General features: G+C 39.3%; 1 protein-coding gene across 1 annotated transcript in view; it reads left to right on the forward strand.

Moving 5' to 3' along the window:
- ST7L (suppression of tumorigenicity 7 like) overlaps positions 1-23,165 on the forward strand; it is a 98,908-nt gene that overhangs the window by 39,598 nt on the left and 36,145 nt on the right. Inside the window, 2 exon segments of the mRNA XM_033200083.1 lie at positions 3,299-3,371; positions 4,604-4,706. Coding sequence (XP_033055974.1) covers positions 3,299-3,371; positions 4,604-4,706 — 176 coding nt within the window.

Below are 23,165 nucleotides of genomic sequence, written 5' to 3' on the forward strand. Positions count from 1 at the left end.
ACAAGACAACATGAGAGGCCAGGCATGGTGGCTCACACCTGTAATCCCAGCATTTTGTTTTGGAGGCTGAGGTGGGAGGATCATTTGAGCCCAGGAGTTGGAGACCATCATGGGTAACATGGCAAGACTCTGTCTCTACAAAAAATTTTAAAAAATAAAAATTATTGGTCATGGTGGTGTGTACCCGTAATCCCAGCTACTTGGGAGGCTAAGGTGGGAGGATCACTTGAGCCAGGGAGGTTAAGTCTGTAGTGAGCTGTGATTGCACCACTGTAGTCTAGCCTGGGTGACAGAGGAAGACTCTGTCTCAAAAAAAAAAAAAAAAGGAAGGGGAGCCCTCATAGGATTTACAGTTTATTTACAGTTTAGTGGAACATACAGACAAATGAGCAGCAGTTACATTGAAGACAGCGTGTTTGGTGAGATAATTGGAGAAGTATGGGTGCTGTGCACATAGTGGGGATACCTCATTTGTTTTGGAGTGTCAAGCAAGGCTAACAGAAGTTGCTTAGCAGTATGTACTATAAGAGCAATTCAGAATAACATTTTTACAATGCTTTTTAGTTGCAAAGTTCAATGATAATACGATCCTTATAGTAGTCTTATGATGTGGTGGGACAAGTATTTTTACTGTCTCCAATTACTGAATAAGGAAACTGGAGTTTAAGAAGGTTCAAGTATTGGGGTAAGGTCTCCCAGCCAGTAAAAGGCAAATCCAGGTGTTTGATTTCTTTGTTCACTAGTCTTCCATGGTAACAATTCAATATCTGTTGGTTATTTTTCTTTTTCTTTTTTTATTTTTGAGATGGAGTCTTGCTCTGTCACCCAGGCAGGAGTGCAGTGGAGAAATCTTGGCTCACTGCAAGCTCCACTTCCCAGGCTCACGCCATTCTCCTGCCTCAGCCTCCCAACTGTGCCTCCCAGCTGTCCCAACTCAGCTGGGTCTACAGGTGCCTGCCACCATGCCTGGCTAATTTTTTTGTATTTTTTTAGTAGAGACAGGGTTTCACCATGTTGGCCAGGATGTTCTTGATCTCCTTTGTGATCTGCCCACTTTGGCCTTCCAAAGTGCTGGGATTACAGGCATGAGCCACCATGCCTGGCGGCTATTTTTATTATTATGTTATAACAGTATCAGTTTACTACACATGAAGTTTGGAGAATTTTAAAGACATAAAGCCTCTCTTCTCATCCTGAGAGAGGCATCAGCTTTTAACCTCAAGCTGAAAATTTGGGGTTACTATACTTCTGGTCATATCTTTCACTATAAGAGAACACATGTAAGTCACGTTGAAGACTGGGCACAGTGGCTCACGCCTGTAATTCCATCATTTTGGGAGGCTGAGGCATGTGGATCGCTTGAGCTCAGAAATTCAAGACCAGCTTGAGCAACATGGTGAGAACCCATTTCTACAAAAAATATTTTTAAAATGTAACTGGGCATGGTGGCATGCACCTGTAGTCCCAGCTGCTTGGGAGGCTGAGGTGTGAGGATCGCTTGAGCCTGGGAGGTAGAGGTTGCAGTGAGCCAAGATTGCGCCACTGTATTCCAGCCTGGTGACAGAGTGAGACCCTATCTCAAAAAAAAAAGTCGTTTATTCACATTTGTACTGTTATAGGTTCCTACCCATTCGCTTGGGAATCCCCATGACTTGGGAAGTTTGAAATGTGTTATACTTGGAAAGAGAAGTTTATTTCTTTTAAACATCTGGAATCCTTAAGCAATGCTTCAGAATAGTGTAGGCTTATGGAGAAATTTGTGAGAAATTCTTTCCATATGTAACTTACTGAATACATCACCTGCTTATAATACTTACGATGAGCAAGCTTAGGGACTGAATATAAGAAATTGGAATAGGACCTGATTCATTAAAATAAAATAAAACTGAAACTAATAAAGCATACCTAAGTTGATATGCTTCTATACTTTCAGTTATTTTCATGAGTCCCAGTTTTTATCATTCCAGAATCCAGAGGAAGTTGAAAGCAAATTTATTTCCTTAGTTCTCCGTTTACTAGTATGATTCTGGAATCAAAAACATCTTCTGATAGCCTTATTTTGGACATTCTTTTAAGAATGATTTGTATAATTAATTTACCTACAGTTCCAGGTGAAATTTTTATTTTCTAAAAAATAATAATTTAAGAAAATACAAAAATCTGGGAAGAACAAAAATATCATCCTTGGTTGAATCAACCTGGATTTAACTACTGTTAATATTTTAATTTTTTTCTAATATTAGTTTTTCTCTATGAATAGGTGAAGGTTTTACATAGTTCTAATTATACCATGCCTTTTTCCCTGAACTTATTATAAGCAGGTTATTTTTTACTATCATTATTATTTTTTTAGAGTCTCGTACTGTCACCCAGGCTGGAGTGCAATGGCACGATCTCGGCTCACTGCAACCTCTGCTTTACAGATTCAAGTGATTCTCCTGCCTCAGCCTCCCGAGTAGCTGGGATTTTAGGCACCTGCCACTATGCCTGGCTAATTTTTTGTATTTTTAGTGGAGATAGGGTTTCACTGTGGTGGCCAGATTGGTCTCAAACTCCTGACCTCGTGATCCACCCACCTCATCCTCCCAAAGTGCTGGGATTACAGGCATGAGCCACCGTGCCCATCCATAAGCAGGTTATTATAAACATTTGTTGAGCGCATTTTGCCGTCGTGCAGAGAGGGCTTTCATAGACATAATTTCATCTCAGTCAGAAAATATCATTATTTTGAGAGATGAAAACTGAGGTCAAACAAGTTGCTACTAGCTCAAAGATGCTTAGCTGGTAAATAATAAGATAAAGATTCAGATTCAGCGTTTTCAACTTCATATATGGGGTTTTCCTACTATATTATAGATTTTTCAACATTATGTCCAGGTTTTTCCTATATAACTATTGAATTTGTATTGCACTGTGAATTATTCTTTTATTTATTTATTTATGAGACAGTTTCACTCTTGTTGCCCAGGCTGGAGTGCAGTGGTACGATCTTAGCTCATTGCAACCTCTGCCTCCTAGGTTCAAGCGATTCTCCTCCCTCAGCCTCCTGAGTAGCTGGGATTACAGGCATGCGCCACCACACCTGGCTAATTTTTGTATTTTTAGTAGAGACGGGGTTTCTCCATGTTGGTCAAGCTGGTCTCAAGCTCCTGACCTCATGATCCACCGGCCTCAGCCTCCCAAAGTGCTGGGATTACAGGTGTGAGCCACCGCAGCCGGCTGTGAATTATTCTTATTAAAAAATTGTCTCAATACATTTTTTTGTAATTCCTACCTAAATTGAAAATTATCATTACAGATATAAGCCTTCCAAAGTCAGCAGCAATCTGTTACACAGCAGCACTGTTGAAGACAAGGACTGTTTCAGAAAAGTAAGTGTTATAAAAACTACAATGATTTGGAAAGACTGCTAAACTCAATGTTATGTTTGTCTTCTACTGACTTTAAACAATGCTGTTTTCCACTGTACTTCGTTCTGAATAGCCCTGGATCTTCTTGGGCTTTTAGGCTTCTTGCTGTGTGTAGTGGAATGAGCAAAGTTTTCAGAGCTAACCTGAGCTCAAATTCAAACTCTGCCACATTCTAGCTATAGGACTGTAGGCAGGTTAATCGTTTTGAGTCTCTCCTTCATCTGTAAAATGAGACTAATATTGCAGGAGGGTTGTAGGAGGATTATGTGTGGTAAGTGCCTAAAGCGATACCTAGAAAGAAAGTCCACACAGTAAATAGTAACTATGATGATGACGATAAAGTGTGTAGTAGGGAAATAGGCTTACGTTATCTCTTCTTAGAGTATAATTCTGAGTTCTGCTTTTCTTGTGTTTTTGGCTACTCTTAGTGAATTTTCTTTATTGTTCAGATAAGATACTCAGAAACCAACCAAATGGTGACCATTTTCTTTCACCTTAGATTTTTATGCTTTGATATGAATTAGAATGGAATTTTCCGTTTGTGTCCTCTGAAATAAGAATTTGGTAAGAATGTACTTAGATTCATGAGATTCTCTGGATATCACTGTGTAGCATTTATTACTTTATTACCTTTCCTAAAGTGCACCTTCAGTGGACTTCTCCTAACAGCCTTCTTTACCTAAGTTTGAAGACCTTCATTTCTTATTTTATATGTTGAACCCACAAGACTTTACTTTTTTTTTTTTTTGAGAGAGAGTTTCACTTTTGTTGCCCAGGCTGGAGTGCAATGGCACAATCTCGACTCACTGCAACCTCTGCCTCCTGGGTTCAAGTGATTCTCCTGCCTCAGCCTCCCGAGTAGCTGGGGCTACAGGCACCCACCACCATGCCCAGCTCATTTTGTGTCTTTAGTAGAGATGGGGTTTCTCCATGTTGGTCAGGCTGCTCTCAAACTCCCGACCTCAGGTGATCCGCTCATCTCAGCCTCCCAAAGTGCTGGGATTACAAGCATGAGCCACTGTGTCCGGCCAGCTTTATTTATTTTTTATTTATTTAGTTTTTGGTAGTCCTCTGGCTTTGTTTTTGGCCATCTCCAGAAACTTTGATTCAAGGGGCTGTATTATTATCTAAATTCATACTTTTTTCTTTTTTTTTTAGCATATTTATTTTATCATTTTGTGGTTTTCTTGTAGATTCTCTCTAGAAACAGCCTCCAGAAGAGGATTAAGCACAGCAGAAATTAATGCCGTGGAAGCAATTCATAGAGCTGTGGAATTTAATCCTCATGTTCCAAAAGTGAGAAATTTTATGATAAAAATACTACCTTTATTTAAGTTTATCAAGTTGAGGACAGTTTGTAGACCAAAGTCTGGGTCACCATAATTTGGTGCAGAATTGTTTTAGTCTGCTCTATTTTGATGCTTATTATTCACCTTACAGGGGATGTTGAAACATTTAGGCATTTAGAAAGGTAGATAGGAGCAATAGTTAGCTATATGCTTTGTAATTACTGTCAAAATATAATTTGAACTGTGTTCACTTAGCTGTTCTTTTAGTATAGTTGTAGAGAATAAATAATGGCTTGGTCTTAATAAAAGATTGTTCATGTTTCATATCACTAAATGAAATTTCCTGTTACCGTGAAAGCTTTTTCTAGACAGATGCCTAGGTTTTGAACTAGAGTTGGGTAGACCCTTCAGACTAGGGTCTGAAGACAAACAGATTAAAATAATCAATGATAGGAAGCAGATGTGGAAATGCCCAGAAAAACTGGCTGATGCTTATTTAGTCCCCGATGAGTCTATATACTTGCTTTGATTGTCTTTATATTGTACACCTTGCAGTTATAAAAATTATTGCTTAATCTTTGTATGTTATAGCACAAAATTAAATTTTGGGTTTTAGGCTGGGCACAGTGGCTCATGCCTATATCTCAACACTTGGGGAGGCCGAGGTGGGAGGATTACTTGAACCCAGGAGTTTGGGACTAGCGGCTGGGCAATGTGGTGAGACCTCATCTCTGCAAAAAATACAAAAATTATCTGGGCGTGGTGATGCTCCTGTTGTCTTAGCTACTTGGGAGACCAAGGGGAGAAGACTGCTTGAGTCCAGGAGGTCAAGACTGCAGTGAGCTGTGATCATGCCACTGCACTGAAGCCTTGGGTGACAGAGTGAAATCCCATCTCAAAAAAAAAAGAAATTGGAGTTCCACAAACAATGCCCCATGTTAGGAAATATAGACAATTCAAGAATAGATGCCCTTACTACAGAAAGTAATTATAGCTATTGATTCCAGTGAAAGGGTGTTAATAGAGCTTGGAAGCTAAAGAGTTACAGTAAAGAGATTAATCGCCAAAAGATAATTTCCAAGAAAAGGATGTTGTAAGCCTGTTAGAGTAAGTAAAGATATGCTTAAGAAAAGTACTTAAGTCCAAGAAACAGAGTCAACAAATATTTATACCATTCTCTCATTAAGTGACACTGGTTCCATAAATTTAAAGACAGCGGTTCACCCATATCCACGGTTTTGTATTCCATGGTTTCAGTTACCCACAGTCAGCCTCTGTCTGAAAATATTACATGGAAAATTCCAGAAATAAACAATTCATAAGTTTTAAGTTGCATGCCGTTCTGAGTAGCTTGATGAAATCTTACGCCATCCCCCTCCATCCAGCCTAGTACATGACTCATCCCCTTGTCCAGCATATCCAACATTGTCTGTGCTGCCCACCTCTTAGTCACTTAGTAGCCAACTCGGTTATCAGAGCAACTGTCATAGTGCTTGTGCTCAGGTAACCTTTATTTTAGTTAATAGTGATCCCAAATGCAAGATTAACATATTGTTATAACTGTTCTGTTTTATTATTAGTTATTGTTATTAGTATCTTACCGTGCCTAAATTATAAATTAAATTCTATCATGGGCATATATTTAGAGGAAAAAACATGGTGTACGTAGGGTTTGGTACTATTTGTGGTTTCAGATATCCACTGGGAATCTTAAAACATATGTCCTGAGGATAAGGAGCGAGTACTGTAAACTGTTTTTTTTTTTTTTTTTTAAGATGGAGTTTCATTCTCACCCAGGCTGGAGTGCAGTGGCAGAATCTTGGCTCACTGCAACCTCTGACTCCAGGGTTCAAGCGATTCTTCTGCCTCAGTCTCTCGACTAGCTGGGACTACTGGCGTGTGCTGCCAGGCCCGGCTAACTTTTTGTATTTTTAGTAGAGATGGGGTTTCACCATGTTAGCTAGTATGGTCTTGATCTCCTGACCTTGTGATCCGCCTGCCTCAGCCTCCCCAAGTGCTGGGATTACAGGCATGAGCCACTGCGCCCGGCCTTGTAAACTTTTTATTATGAGTTCTACTACACATGCAGCAAAGTATATGAGACAGAAATGTGTATCTTAATGATTTATTACAAAGTAAATGCTTGAAAACTACTGAGGTCAAGAAACAACATTATCAACCCACAGAAGCCTACCTGACTGCCCTTTCCCATTACAACCTCCCTTCCTACCTAAAGGTAACCACTATTATTCATTCGTATTCTCATTTATTAATTATCTTCATTTCCTCCCTTTCTTTACGTTTTTGATCTGTACTTTTTCTGTATTTCTGGATTTTTTTCTTTTTTTTCTTTTTTTTTTTTGAGATGGAGTCTTGCTCTGTCACCCAGACTGGAGTGCAGTGGTGCCATGTCCACTCACTGCAAGCTGTGCCTTCCGGGTTCATGCCTTTCTCCTGCCTCAGCCTCCTGAGTAACTGGGACTACAGGCGCCCGCCACCCACGCCCTTCTTTTTGTGTTTTTAGTAGAGACGGGGCTTCACCGTGTTAGCCAGGATGGTCTCAATCTCCTGACCTTGTGATTGGCCCGCCTCAGCCTCCCAAAGTGCTGGGATTACAGGCGTGAGCCAGTGCACCCGGCCTTTTTTTTCTTTTTAAGACAGACTGTTCAACTATTTGAGAGTCTGAGGCAGGAGAATTGCTTGAACCCAGGAGGTAGAGGTTGCAGTAAGCCGAGATCGTTCTAGTACACTCCAGCCTGGGTGACAGTGAGACTCTGTCCCATTAAAAAAAAAAAATCCGGGCGCAGTGGCTCGCACCTGTAATCCCAGCACTTTGGGAGGCCAAAGCGGGTGGATAGCCTGAGCTCAGGAGTTCAGGACCACCCAGGGCAACATGGTGAAACCCCGTCTCTACTAAAAATACAAAAAAATTAACCAGGTGTGGTGGAGTGTGCCTCTAGTCCCAGCTACTTGGGAGGCTGAAGCAGGAGAATCGCTTGAATCCTAGAGAGGAAGGTTGCAGTGAGCCGAGATCACCCCCACTGCACTCCAGCTTGGGCTACAGAGTGAGTCTCCGTCTCAAAAAAAAAAAAAAAAAAAAAGACAGTGTCTTGCTCTCATGCCCAGGCTGGAGTGCAGTGGCACCTTCTTGGCCTGCTGCAACCTCCGCCTCCTAGGCTTAAGCAATCTGCCCGCCTCAGCCTCCCAAAGAGCTGGGATTACAGGTGTGAGCAAATGCGTGCCTGGCTCTGGATTTATAAATGAGTTAAAGAGTGGTCTCTGTTTATTTATTCTCTGGAATAATTTGAATAAAATTAGAATTATTTCTGCCCTAAATGATTAGTAAATTTGTTATTCAAGCCATCTGATTCTTCAGTTTTCTTTGTGAGAAGACTTTGAGTTACAAATTTCATTTCTTTAATAGTTTAATTACAAATTCAATTTCTAAGCATATCATAACTATTGAAATTTTTTGTTTCTTATGTTTTTGGTAAGTTGTATTTTTCTAAAAATTTATTTCATCAAAATTTTCAAATGTATTGACATAAAGTATTCATAAAATCCTTTTATTGCCATATTAGTATTTGCAGGATTAGTTATAATACCCAATTTTTAATGTCTTTTTTTTTTTTGAGATGGAATTTTGCTCTTGTTGCCCAGGCTAGAATGCAATGGTGCAATCTTGGCTCACTGCAACCTCCACCTCCCTGGTTCAAGCGATTCTCTTGCCTCAGCCTCCTGAGTAGCTGGGATTACAGGCATGCGCCACCACACCCAGCTAATTTTATATTTTTAGTTGAGACGGGATTTCTCCATATTGGTCAGGCTGGTCTCGGACTCCCAACCTCAGGTGATCAGCCCGCCTCGGCCTCCCAAAGGCTGAGATTACAGGAATGAGCCACGGCACCTGGCCCCACTTTTTAATTCCTAACATTGGCTAGTTTTATTTTTCTTGATCAAATTCCTTAGGGTTTTGTCAGTCTTACTTGTTTTTGCCAAGAACTTAGCTCTGGCTTTGTTGATTTTTTTTCTACTATTTATTTTCTGGTTCATTCATTTCTGCTCTTTATTGCCTTCCTTCAAGTTAATTTGAGTTTATTTTATTTTAATTTCCTGTGTCTTCTCACATAGGTACTTAACTATGTAATTTTCAGCCTTTCTTCTGATATACCCAGTTAAATCTAGAAACTTATCTCAATACAATTTTAACTGCATACTATAGCAACATTTTTTACATAATTTAGTTCAAAATATTTTCTTCAAAAAAATTTAAATTCTTTAAAAACAATTTTAGCTGCATACTATAGCAACATTTTTTACATAATTTAGTTCAAAATATTTTCTTTAAAAAAATTTAAATTCTTTAAAAACAATTTTAACTGCATACTATAGCAACATTTTTTACATAATTTAGTTCAAAATATTTTCTTTAAAAAAAAAATAAAGGATCTCCACATGTTGCCCAGACTGGTCTTGAACTCCTGGCCTCAAGCATCCTCCCTCCTCAGCCTCCCAAAGCGCTGGGATTACAGGTGTGAGCCACCTCCCTTGGCCCAAAATATTTTATAATTTGTTTATAATTTCCTCTTTGAGGCCGGGCGCGGTGGCTCAAGCCTATAATCCCAGCACTTTGGGAGGCCGAGGCGGGCGGATCACAAGGTCAGGAGATCGAGACCATCCTGGCTAACACGGTGAAACCCCGTCTCTACTAAAAAATACAAAAAACTAGCCGGGCGAGGTGGCAGGCGCCTGTAGTCCCAGCTACTCCGGAGGCTGAGGCAGGAGAATGGCGTGAACCCGGGAGGCGGAGCTTGCAGTGAGCTGAGATCTGGCCAGTGCACTCCAGCTTGGGTGACAGAGCGAGACTCCGTCTCAAAAAATAATAATAATAATAATAATAATAATAATTTCCTCTTTGATTTAGAGTTATATTTATTCCATGAAGGTAGATATAATAAACAAAAGATTTTCTTTAAATTTTTTTTCCTCTTTTTCTTTTTCCTGCTTTGCTCATGTTGAGAAACAACAGATTTCCAAAGTAGATGAAACAGCCTTCTGTTGGAAGAAGATGTCAACTAAGACTTTCATAGCTAGAGAGGAGTTTTCCTGGCTTCAGAGCTTCAAAGGACAAGCTGACTCTCTTCTTAGAGGCTAGTGCAGCTGGTGACTTTAAGTTGAAGCCAGTGCTTACTTACCATTCCAAAAATCCTAGGGCCTTTAAGAATTATGCTAAATCTTCTCTGTCTGTGCTCTATAAATGGAACAATAAAGCCTGGATGACAGCACATCTGTTTATAGCATGGTTTACACACCATTTTAGGCCCACTGTTGAGACTACTGCTCAGACATGATTGCTTTTAAAATATTACTGCCCATTAACAATGTACCTAGTCACCCAAGAGCTCTGATGGAGATGTACAAGGAGATTAATGTTTTCATAACTGCTAACACAACAGCCATTCTGCAACCCACAGATCAAGGAGTCATTTTGACTTGGAAGTCCTGTTATTTCAGAAATACATTTAGTAAGGCCGTAGGTCCCATATATAGTGATTCCTCTGGTGGATCTGGGCAAAGTAACTTTTATATGCCATGGGAAACCGAAAAATTTGTGTGACTTGCTTTATTTCGATATTCGCTTTATTGCAGTGGTCTGGAAGTGAACTTGCAGTACGTACAAGATGTGTCTATGGTTACAAACATGAATTTTGGGATATATAAAATATGCTTCAATAAAAGTATAGAGGCTGGGCGTGGTGGCTCACACCTGTAATCCCAGCCCTTTGGGAGGCCGAAGTGGGTGGATCACCTGAGGTCAGGAGTTCGAGACCAGCCTGACCAACATGGAGAAACCCCATCTCTACTAAAAATACAAAATTAGCCAGGCGTGGTGGCTCATGCTTGTAACCCCACCTACTTGGGAGACTGAGGCAGGAGAATCACTTGAACCTGGGAGGTGGGGATTGCAGTGAGCCAAGATCGCGCCATTGCACTCCAACCTGGGCAACAAGAGTGAAACGCTGTCTCAAATAAATAAATAAAACTATATAGATATACATACACACATACGCTTTAACATTTTAGCATCATTTTTATTTATAGGTAGAAATTTACCCATTTTCCCCTCAACTAAATATCAAAGCACTTGACAATTCAGCTATTTCAAAACACCAAGCTAAGTAGAGTGATGCTATAAACTGATATTATTGTTTGTAGATAGACCCTTTAAGCTGAGTGTCATCAAACACAATAATTATTAAGGTTTTTGGAGAATTTGTTTTTCTTTGAGACGATCTCGCTCTGTCACCCAGGCGGGAGTGCAATGGGGTGATCTCGGCTCACTGCAACCTTCACCTCCCGTGTTCAAGCAGTTCTCCTGCCTCAGCCTCCTGAGTAGCTGGGACCACAGGCATGCGCCACCACACCCAGCTAATTTTTGTATTTTTAGTAGAGATGGGGTTTCACCATGTTGGCCAGGCTGGTCTCGAACTCCTGACCTCAAGTGGCACACCCACCTCGGCCCCCCTAAGTGCTGGGATTACAGGCGTGAGCCACCATGCCCGGCCAGTTTTTTGGAGAAATTTTAAGCTTCACCAACCTGAATAATATCTCACTTAAATAACATTGATGTTACATGAACTGGGAGAGCTCTGGAATTTGTGGTTGGCTGTTTTTGCTAGGGTTTTACTATTGATGAAGTATGTACAGACCCCTCTTTTTCTCCTGTTAATGGTCTCTATTCCTGACTGTCAGCTGGAAGCAAGCAAACATAAAGGGATTTAGGGGTTTTCTTCTTCACAGTTCAATTGTGAGTCATGATAACTTATTTAACCTAAGTAACAGTGACATTTCAAATATATGTGTATATATACATATTTTATTCTCACAAATTTATTATGCAAATGGTTGTATGCATCTTAGCAGTAAAATGACAAAGGATATAGCTGTTTTAGCAGGAAATATTTTTGGCAACTTTCCACATAACTACAACAGAAATGGCTGTAGGTCTAGAGCTATGCAATTTGTTAAAGCTGGAAACTATTAGAAGTGCAATAGAGAAATATCATCTACATTTCTTCAGGCAATGAATTTGCTTTTAGGTATTTCATTAATATTGATAGCTTGTATAGTTTTTTTATTCTACTAAATGATTTCAGTGTATAGTAACTGATAGTACCACAGTAAAAAAATTAGAACAGCATGTGTTCATGGTTTTTGACTTATTTTTCATTATTGAGCTATGGCTTTGGTTCAGTAAAGTTTTTTTTTAGTTGCCAAACACGAAAAAGGTTATGTAGCTTTCAGCTACTACATGAATTGTCAGTTTTATTTTCAGTAGAAAATGTTTCATATATTCTAAATATTCCACAGCATTCTGTTTCATTCATTCTGGTATCTCATACTTTTCTTATCCAACCATCAAATGGTTTTATAGATGCTGTCTTTTTTTTTTTTTTTTTTTTTTTTGGAGATGGAGTCTTCCTCTGTCACATAGGCTGGAATGCAGTGGTGCGATCTCGGCTCACTGCAACTTCCACCTCCCAGGTTCAAGCGATTCTCTTGCCTCAGCCTCCTGAGTAGCTGGGACTACAGGCGCGTGCCACATGCCTGGCTAATTTTTTGTATTTTTGGTAGAGACGGGGTTTCACTGTGTTAGCCAGGATGGTCTCAATCTCCTGACCTCGTGATCCACCTGCCTCGACCTTCCATAGTGCTGGGATTACAGGCGTGAGCCACTGCACCCTGCCGATACTGTCTTTTTTATTGAGATAATTTACATACTATAAAATTGACTTTTAAAGGATATAATTCAGTGCTTTTTAGTATATTAACAAGGTTGTAAAATCATTACCACTATTTAATTCTGGAATCTTTTCCAGAAAGAAGTACCTGGAAATATTTTTGGCAACTTTAGTTTTTAGTAGTCACCCCTCAGTCCCTCGCAACCACTAATCTACTTTCTGTCTTTATGCATTTGCCTATTCTGGAGTTTTCATATGAATTGAATCATATAATGGTAGCCTTTTGTGTCAGACTTCTTTCACTTAGCATAATGTAGCATGTGTCAGTACTTCCTTCATTTTATGGCTGAATACTATTCCGTCGTACCACATTTTGTTTATACATTCAACTGATGGACATTTGGGTTGGTTTCACTTTTTGACTAGCATGAATAATGCTGTTGTGAACATTCATGTACAAGTTTTTGTGTGGACATAGATTTTTCACTTCTTTGACGTATGCACCTAGAAGTGGAACTGATAGATCATAAGTAATTCTGTTTAATTTTTTGAGAGACTGCCAAACTGTTTTGCAGAGTAACTGCATTATTTTACATTCCCTCAGCAATGTGTGAGTTCCAGTTTCTCTACATTTGTCTAAACACTTATTATTATCTGTCCTTTTTGTTATAGTTATCCCAATGGGTATGAAATGACATTTCATTGTAGTTTTGTTTTGTATTTCCCTAATGACTAATGATATTTGAGCATCACTTTAATATGTTTATTGGCTGTTTGTATTTTTTCTTTTGACAGATATATGTTCAAGTTGCATATTTTTAAATTTTTATTTAATTAATTAATTAATACATTTATTTGTTTGTTTATAAGAGACAGGGTCTCCCTTTGTTGCCCAGGCTGATCTCAAACTACTGGGCTCAAGCGATCCTCCTGCCTCAGCCTCCTGAAGTGCTAGGATTACAGGCTTGAATCACTGTGCCTGGCCTAAATTTGTTGTTGTTGTTTTAAATTAAAGGTATTCTATTTTTCTTTTTATTATAAGGTATTCTTTAACATTATTATTACATAGACCATTGACACTCTTGATTAATGTGATCCAGAACCATTGTGAATATCCATATTTGAAAATACCACTATTGGCCGGGCGCGGTGGCTCAAGCCTGTAATCCCAGCACTTTGGGAGGCCGAGACGGGCGGATCACGAGGTCAGGAGATCGAGACCATCCTGGCTAACACGGTGAAACCCTGTCTCTACTAAAAACTACAAAAAACTAGCCGGGCGAGGTGGCGGGCGCCTGTAGTCCCAGCTACTCGGGAGGCTGAGGCAGGAGAATGGCGTAAACCGGGAGGCGGAGCTTGCAGTGAGCTGAGATCCGGCCACTGCACTCCAGCCTGGGCGACAGAGCGAAACTCCGTCTCAAAAAAAAAAAAAAAAAAGAAAATACCACTATTACATTTATTTTCACCTATGAAATGTAAACATGAGAATGGGTCACAAACCTTGCTGAGATACAGATACTGAAGAGGCTGCTAGATGTATTCATTAGGTACATCATTCACATGTGTGCACAAACCTCAACGCACATTATTCAAATTTGTGCCTTAGCAAAATGATGGCTGCTATAAATCATGGGTATTTAGAGCTCCCACAAAGAGTAGAAATTATAAATGTTATATCCATGAGTGTCAGTGATCTACTATAGATGTAACTATTCTTGGTATAACACTTCACATATCAGTTAGAATGATGTTGTCCAACTTTAAGATCTAACAATAGCCTGCTGTAATATTTTGTTGAAGATTTTTAAAGTAAGCATACTACAGCTGAATTCTTCTAAATTTTATTTTATGTTCAAATGTAAAATAATTACTATAAAAAGTCACAGCATGGATCCACATATATACTGTCATATATGTGACAAAACATCCACATATATACTGTCACTTGATTTTTGACAAAAGCACCAATGCAATTCAATGGGGAAATGGAACTTCTTCAACAAATGGTACTAGAACATCTGGATATCTAAATGTGATAGGGGAAATCATGAATTTTTTCACATAGCATACAGAAAAATTAATTTGAAATGTGTCGTTGATCTAAATTGAAAAACTATAACTATACAACATCTAGACCAAAACATCTAAGACTAGCTTTGAAAGCTGGGGGTAAAGAAAGATTTCTTAGGACATAGAAGGCAATTATAAGAAAAGACAATTTTTTTTTTTTTTTTTTTTTTTTTTTGAGACGGAGTCTCGCTCTGTCGCCCGGGCTGGAGTGCAGTGGCGCGATCTCGGCTCACTGCAAGCTCCGCCTCCCGGGTTCACGCCATTCTCCTGCCTCAGCCTCCCGAGTAGCTGGGACTACAGGCGCCCGCCACCTCGCCCAGCTAGTTTTTTTGTATTTTTTAGTAGAGACGGGGTTTCACCGTGTAGACCAGATGGTCTCGATCTCCTGACCTCGTGATCCACCCGTCTCGGCCTCCCAAAGTGCTGGGATTACAGGCTTGAGCCACCGCGCCCGGCCAGAAAAGACAATTATACGGCAGGCTGAGGCAGGAGAATGGCGGAGAAGCTCGGAGGCGGAGCTTGCAGTGAGCTGAGATCCGGCCACTGCACTCCAGCCCGGGCGACAGAGCAAGACTCCGTCTCAAAAAAAAAAAAAAAAGAAAAGACAATTATAAATTGAACTTTATCAAAATTTTAAAAGTCTGCTCATCTTAGTGTTAAGAAGACAAAAAGGCAAGTCACGGACAGGAAAAAAATATTTGTAATATGTTTATCTGATAAAGGACTCATCTAAAATATATACATATAAAAAACCACAATATTAAAAAAATGGGCAAAAGCCTTGAACAGATACTACAAAAGAAAATATTGGTATGTCCAATAACACATAAAGAGATGTTTATATGAAAGTAAAATGAAGCAGGCAAAAAAAGAAAAGGTGTTAAACATCATTAGTTATCAGAGAAATGCAATATAAAATCATGAAGTAATGCTTTCACATCTATCAGAATGACTAAAATTTAAAAGACTGATAAAATATCAGAATGTGGAAGTCAGAACTTTCATACATTGCTGCTAAGATTAGAAAATGGTACAACCACTTTGGAAAACTGGCAATTTCTGATAGAATTAAACATATCCTTCAACCTGTGATCCAGCAATCCTACTCCAAAGTATATACCCAAGAGAATGAAATCATATGTCCACAAGAAGAGTTGAACATGAATATCATAGCAGTTTTATTTATAATAGCCCCAAACTAGAAACAATCCAATGTCCTTCAACAGGTAAATAGATAAATAAGTTACAATATAGTGGTATTCAGCAATAAAAAGACCTACTGATACAAGCAAAACATGAATAAAACCAAAAATATGACATTTAAACAAGTATATACTGAATGTTTTCATTTATGTGAAGTTCAAGAAAAGGCAAAAAGTGATCTGTGGTGGTAGAAATGAAAACACTGTTGCCTCAGGTGGTCAGGTGAGACATTAACTGGAAGGAGGACTCCCTGGAGTGAAAGAAGATGGCCAGGCGTAGTGGCTCATGCCTGTAATCCTAGCACTTTGGGAGGCTGAGGCGGGCAGATCACAAGGTCAGGAGTTTGAGACCAGCCTGGCCACATGGTGAAACCCCATCTCTACTAAAAATACAAAAAATTAGCTGGGCATGGTGGGATGCACCTGTAGTCCCAGCTACTCAGGAGGCTGCAGCAGGAGAATCACTTGAACCCAGGAGGCGGAGGGTGCAGTGAGCCTGTATCACGCCACTGCACTCCAGCCTGGGTGACGGAGCAAGACTCTGTCTCAAAAAAAAAAAAAAGAAAAGACAATTATAAATTGAACTTTATCAAAATTTTAAAAGTCTGCTCATCTTAGTGTTAAGAAGACAAAAAGGCAAGTCACGGACAGGAAAAAAATATTGTAATATGTTTATCTGATAAAGGACTCATCTAAAATATATACATATAAAAAACCACAATATTAAAAAAATGGGCAAAAGCCTTGAACAGATACTACAAAAGAAAATATTGGTATGTCCAATAACACATAAAGAGATGTTTATATGAAAGTAAAATGAAGCAGGCAAAAAAAGAAAAGGTGTTAAACATCATTAGTTATCAGAGAAATGCAATATAAAATCATGAAGTAATGCTTTCACATCTATCAGAATGACTAAAATTTAAAAGACTGATAAAATATCAGAATGTGGAAGTCAGAACTTTCATACATTGCTGCTAAGATTAGAAAATGGTACAACCACTTTGGAAAACTGGCAATTTCTGATAGAATTAAACATATCCTTCAACCTGTGATCCAGCAATCCTACTCCAAAGTATATACCCAAGAGAAATGAAATCATATGTCCACAAGAAGAGTTGAACATGAATATCATAGCAGTTTTATTTATAATAGCCCCAAACTAGAAACAATCCCAATGTCCTTCAACAGGTAAATAGATAAATAAGTTACAATATAGTGGTATTCAGCAATAAAAAGACCTACTGATACAAGCAAAACATGAATAAAACCAAAAATATGACATTTAAACAAGTATATACTGAATGTTTTCATTTATGTGAAGTTCAAGAAAAGGCAAAAAGTGATCTGTGGTGGTAGAAATGAAAACACTGTTTGCCTCAGGTGGTCAGGTGAGACATTAACTGGAAAGGAGGACTCCCTGGAGTGAAAGAAGATGGCCAGGCGTAGTGGCTCATGCCTGTAATCCTAGCACTTTGGGAGGCTGAGGCGGGCAGATCACAAGGTCAGGAGTTTGAGACCAGCCTGGCCAGCATGGTGAAACCCCATCTCTACTAAAAATACAAAAAATTAGCTGGGCATGGTGGGATGCACCTGTAGTCCCAGCTACTCAGGAGGCTGCAGCAGGAGAATCACTTGAACCCAGGAGGCGGAGGGTGCAGTGAGCCTGTATCACGCCACTGCACTCCAGCCTGGGTGACGGAGCAAGACTCTGTCTCAAAAAAAAAAAAAAAGGGAAGAAAAGAAAAATAAAAGAAAATATGTCTTGATTTGGACATTACTTGTCTACATTTGTCACAACTCAGCAAGCTGCATATTTAGGATCTATGTATTTAAAATTATACCTCAATAAAGAAAAAAGAATTTGACTTAGCATGGAAAGCATTGTAAAAGTATCATGCCTTCTGATTAAATTAGATAATGTATGTGAAGTGCTTAACACGGTGTCTGAGTGTCAGGCAATATTATTGATTATCATGGTGGTTGTCACTTTATTTCTGTTACCTTTTTTTTGTTTTTTTGAGACAGGGTTTTGTTCTGTCATCCAGGCTGGAGTGCAGTGGCATGATCATGACTCACTGCAGCCTCAGCTTGGTGGGCTCAAGTGATCCTCCCACCTAAGCCTTCTGAGTAGCTGGGACTACAGGTGCATGCCACCCAGCTAATTTTTGTAATTTTTGTAGAGATGGGGTTTTGCCATTTGCCCAGGCTGGTCTCGAACTCCTGGGCCCAAGCAATTCACCCACCTTGGCCTCCCAGAGTGCTGGGATTACAGGCATGAGCCACTGTGCCTGGCCCATCTTCTTTGAATTGTTCCAGTGTTTGCTTCTTTGTGGATGTTATTTTAGTGCTTGTAGCCTTAGAATGTATAAGGTTTGGGGGATTCCTTTGTTGAGATGAGGTAATGGTGAAGATATTGAAAACAGTTAGGAATTAACTAATTTGAATTAGCTAATAACATAATAATAGTTAGGTAATAACTAATTTAAATTAGTTACAATACCCTGAAAACAGTTTATTTGTGTCTTACAGAAGAAGCCCTTCGGGCAAGAGTAAAGTAGAGCAGTAAGAAACAAAACAATAACAAAAGTGTGTTTAGTAAATCCCTGTAACCAGAGTACATATTTAGGAATATGTTGTCTGTAACATGTAAAAGTTGCTATTTTAGCTGGACTCGGTGGCTCACACCTGCAGTCCCAGCACTTTGGGAGGCTGAGATGGGTGGATCATCTGAGGTTAGGCGTTTGAGACCAGCCTGGCCAACATGGTGAAACCTGTCGCTACTAAAAATATTTTTTTAAAAATGAGCTAGACATGGTGGTGGGCGCCTGTAATCCCAACTACTTGGGAGGCTGAGGCAAGAGAATCGTTTGAACCTGGGAGGCAGAAGTTGCAGTGAGCCAAGATCGCACCATTGCACTCCAGCCTGGGCAACAAGAGCAAAGCTCCGTCTCAATAATAATAATTAAATAAAAATTACTATTTCTTATTTTACAATAAAACTGTTTTTAGTGTTGTGCTGCCAAGAAAGTAGACTATACCTGGAGACTTCTACGTGCAGGGGAAGTTTTAAAAATAAATTGATACGTAGAAAGTAAAATCTGTTCTGATTGATCAGAAATGGAAGCCCATAGAATGTTACAAGTCTTATCCACCCTAGAAGATAGTAGCTCTTTTTTTTTTTTTTTTTTCTGAGATGGAGTTTTGCTCTTGTTGCCCAGGCTGGAGTGCAATGGCACAGTCTCGGCTCACTGCAACCTCTGCCTCCTGGGTTCAAACGATTTTCCTGCCTCAGCCTCCCAAGTAGCTGGGATTATAGGTGTCCGCCACCACACCTAGCCAATTTTTGTATTTTTAGTAGAGATGGGGTTTCACCATGTTGGCCAGGCTGGTCTTGAACTCCTGACCTCAGGTCATCCACCCTCCTTGGCCTCCCAAAGTGCTGAGCCACTGCACCCGGCTGATAGTAGCTCTTTAGCAGCAGGCTTGCATTTCATTGGCTAAACTACTTATATCATAACACTGGCATATATAAAAGATAAAAGGGAAACAGGTGCTCAGTGTGGCATTGACATTCCGAGTGGCATAGCAGGAGTAAAGAGAGCAAAGGAGAAGTGGTGTTGAAGTCTGTGACCCAGACTTAGAGCACAATGAAACCTTTGCCTTTCCCTTGTGTTGTACTGTGGCCTAAGTAGAAGAGTTGAGATATGAAATGCTTATATCTTGAGGTGTGGCTCTGTAGGATGATGTGGAAAGGAGGTTTCTTGTAGCAAGTACCCTCTCCAGCCTTCTTTCCTTTTCCCTTCAGTATAAGTCACTTTACTTTGCTCCTGAAACTGTGAGGTAGTAGTATGTTTTCTTTCAGTTTATTCACATAGCAGTTCTGTTTGTTTTCTATATGAGAACTGTCTTTAGTCTCCCCCAATACATACCAATGTGGACTCTGCATTCGCCCTGCCTGTCCAATCTCATAGAATGTGCACTGAGAAAACTAATTGCAGAGATAAATTGGTTCTTTGTGTGCATGACTGATCAAGAGCAAAGTACCTTAATTTCAGATGCCTTCAGAGAGATTTTTCTTTAACCTCTGCTTTTAAGACGAAGATTATAAAGCATTATCATTACTTCAGGTCAGAATTATATTGCTTTTGGTCAAAAGCTGTTGTAAGATTTACAAAGTAATAGAAAAAAGTAACCTAAAGATAAATTATAAAGATCAAAGCAGTTCAAAATTAAAGTAAATTTGAGTGTAAGCATAGATAGGGCTTTAGAGTCATAAAAGAAACCACTAGACCATACATCATTATGTCTTTTTAACCATAGCTTCCAAAGGAGCCTTAATAATTTTATTTTTAGTGAAAAGCAAGAGGCTAAACTCTCTTGTTTTACACATTTGAATGTATTGTTCATAGTTGAATGTTAGTTAAAATTGTCCCAAGCAATTTCTCATTACAGACACAATAGGCTGATTCAGAGGTAATATGGAAGGTCCGATAGCACATATTAGGTCCCAGCTTTGGTTTGTGTCATCAGCTATATTTTATTTGCTGCTAATTTCCGAATCTGTGTCTTTTATCTCTGGCTTCTTTCTTTGTCCGTTGACTTAGCATTTTCATCTAGTTGTGGAAATCACATGATAAGTACCTCAAACACTTTAATGTGTCTCAAACAGAATTTTAAAAATTTGTTAAGTCTTTTCTTCAAACTGCCAAACTGCCTTTCGTTTATTTCTATATTTTGATTTATGGCTTCATTATCCTCTTCATTAACGCTTACCTCTGCCATTTCCAAATTACCAACTCATATTATAACCTTTGAAATGTTTTTCAGATCTAGCCATCTATCTCATCCCCCCATCACTGACCCTTGTTTGCCTTCATTACCTGTACTTTTAAAATATATTATTATTATTATTATAACAAAAGTAATAGGTACTTTTTAAAAATTCAGACTCTTCAGATGTTTACAAAGTGGAAACCTCCTGTTCTTTCCCTCCCAATTCTACTTCTCTGAAGTAACCACCTGCTACTGTTTGGTGTATATATTTTCTATGCATTTCTAAACATATAGAGATAGATATAGAAAGAATCTCAAATACTTTACCATCTCTTGTGTGGACTATTAAAACAGATTCCTCACTCATCTTTCTTCCATCAGCCCTTCTCCATTCCAGCTATTGCCAGAGTTATCTACCTAAATAGCAAGCCTTAAAAGACCTCTGCTTGTTCCCAGTTGCCTACAGGATAAGGACCAACCTCTTAGTATTATACCTATAAAAGTCCTTCATATTCTGGGCCAGTATCTGTCTCCAGCCTTATTCTTTGCCAGTTCTGCTTTGCTCATTATGTCCATTGTCACTGTTCCCTGGATTGGTCATGCCTCAACATATCTCACTGCCATTGTCTTCTCTACCTGGCAAATTTCTACTCATTCTTTAAGACCCTACTCATCTGTTGTCTCCTTTATAAGGAGTTTTTTTCTAGTTTTCCCAAGAAGAGATAACGGCTTTCTCTTCTCTGTTTCTTCAGTACCTCAATCATATTTTTTTTTTCTAATTGGTCTGTTTATATGTTTCTCCCTTAGTTCCCTGTGAACAAAAGCAGGGCGCTTGTCTTATCATTTAATGTCCAATACTCTTCCTAGTCTATATAGACACTCAGTAAACACTGGGAAACAGACATGTCTGTAGTTTAGAACTACATTGCTTTAAAAGTCTATCTAAGTTAAAGAAAGTAGGCTGGGCACAGTGGCTCACACCTGTAATCCCAGCACTTCAAGAGGCCAAGGTGAGAGGATCACTTGAGCCTAGGAGTTAGAAACCAGCCTGGGCAACATGGTGAAACCCTGTCTCTACAAAAATACAAAATAAAAAAGTTAGCCAAATGTGGTGGTATGTGCCTGTAGTCCCAGTTACTAAGGAGGCTGAGGCAGGAGGATTGCTTGAGCCCAGGAGGTCGAGGCTGCAGTGAGCTATGATCGTACCACTGCACTCCAACCTGAGTGACAGAGTGAGTCCCTGTCTCAAAAAAAAAAAAAAAAAGTGAAATTTTAGAACCATCATTTCTTGAAATTTTTAAGCCAGTTTACATAACTATTTTACAAGTTTTGCTTAATAATACCATTTTTTACCTTTTAAAGATGACAGTATGATTTTACCATGACCGTATTTACTATATTATGAAATAACTCAGCTTTAAATGTGATACCATACAACAATTAAAAATGTTAGATTGGCCGGCCGACTCACGCCTGTAATCCCAGCACTTTGGGAGGCTGAGGCAGACGTATCACCTGAGGTCAGGAATTCGATATCAGCCTGACCAACATGGTGAAACCCCATCTCTACTAAAAATACAAAATTAGTCAGGTGCAGTGGTGCATGCCTGTAATCCCAGTGACTCGGGAGGCTGAGGCAGGAGAATCGCTTGAACCCAGGAGGCAGAGGTTGCGGTGAGCCGAGATCATGCCATTGCACTCCAGTCTGGACAAGACCAAAATTCCATCTCCAAAAAAAAAAAAAGTTAGATCTGTATAGAGACAGGAAGGGAGGTACAAAATGTATTATGCATTAAAAAAAAATCCAGACAAACATAAATCAAATTATTGTGTTTTGTTGTTGTTGTTGTTGTTGTTTTAGGCAGGGACCTCAAACTTCTGAGGTCCAGCTATCCTCCTGACTAGCCTCCTGAGTAGCTGGGACTACAGGCATATGCCACCATGCCCTGTCTTTAGTTTCTCTATTTTTTTATTCTCCAAACATATTATTTTCTACTACTTAGCTTTGTTATGTTTCCATTTCTGTACACTGAGCATATACTTTACTAAGCAGAAAAAAAACAAAAAAAGTCATCGGTCAGTTTTTAATCTTTTATATTCTTCTTAGAAAATTAAAGTCTGGGCAGTAGAGTTTTTTGTTTTTATATTTGGTTTTAGTTTTCCCAGAGAATTAAAATATATCTTTGGTAAAAACTAAAATATAAATTTGAATTTGAAGACATTTCAGCTGTATTTATCAGATTAACTCAGTTAATAAGTTTTTTTTTCTTTTTTTGAGATGTAGTTTCGCTCTTGTCACCCAGGCTGGAATGCAATGGCACGATTTCGGCTTACTGCCACCCCCACCTCCCAGGTTCAAGCAATTCTCCTGCCTCAGCCTCCCAGGTAGCTGGGATTATAGGTGCCCACCACCACGCCTGGCTAATTGTTTGTATTTTTAGTAGAGACGGGGTTTTACCATGTTGGCCAGGCTGGTCTCGAACTCCTGACCTCAGGTGATCTGCTTGTCTCAGCCTCCCAAAGTGCTGGGATTACAGGTGTGAGCCACCATGCCTGGCCAATAAGTATTTTAATACTTGCTTTTCGTGTAATATGCTAGGCATGGTAGTAGAATTTTAAGGATATGGTTTTTATAGTGTAATAAGTTACAGCCTATGCTGGGTAGTGGAAATTCCT

The sequence above is a fragment of the Trachypithecus francoisi genome, unplaced genomic scaffold, assembly GCF_009764315.1.
Source record: "Trachypithecus francoisi isolate TF-2019V2 unplaced genomic scaffold, Tfra_2.0 Lachesis_group5, whole genome shotgun sequence".
Classification (NCBI taxonomy): domain Eukaryota; kingdom Metazoa; phylum Chordata; class Mammalia; order Primates; family Cercopithecidae; genus Trachypithecus; species Trachypithecus francoisi.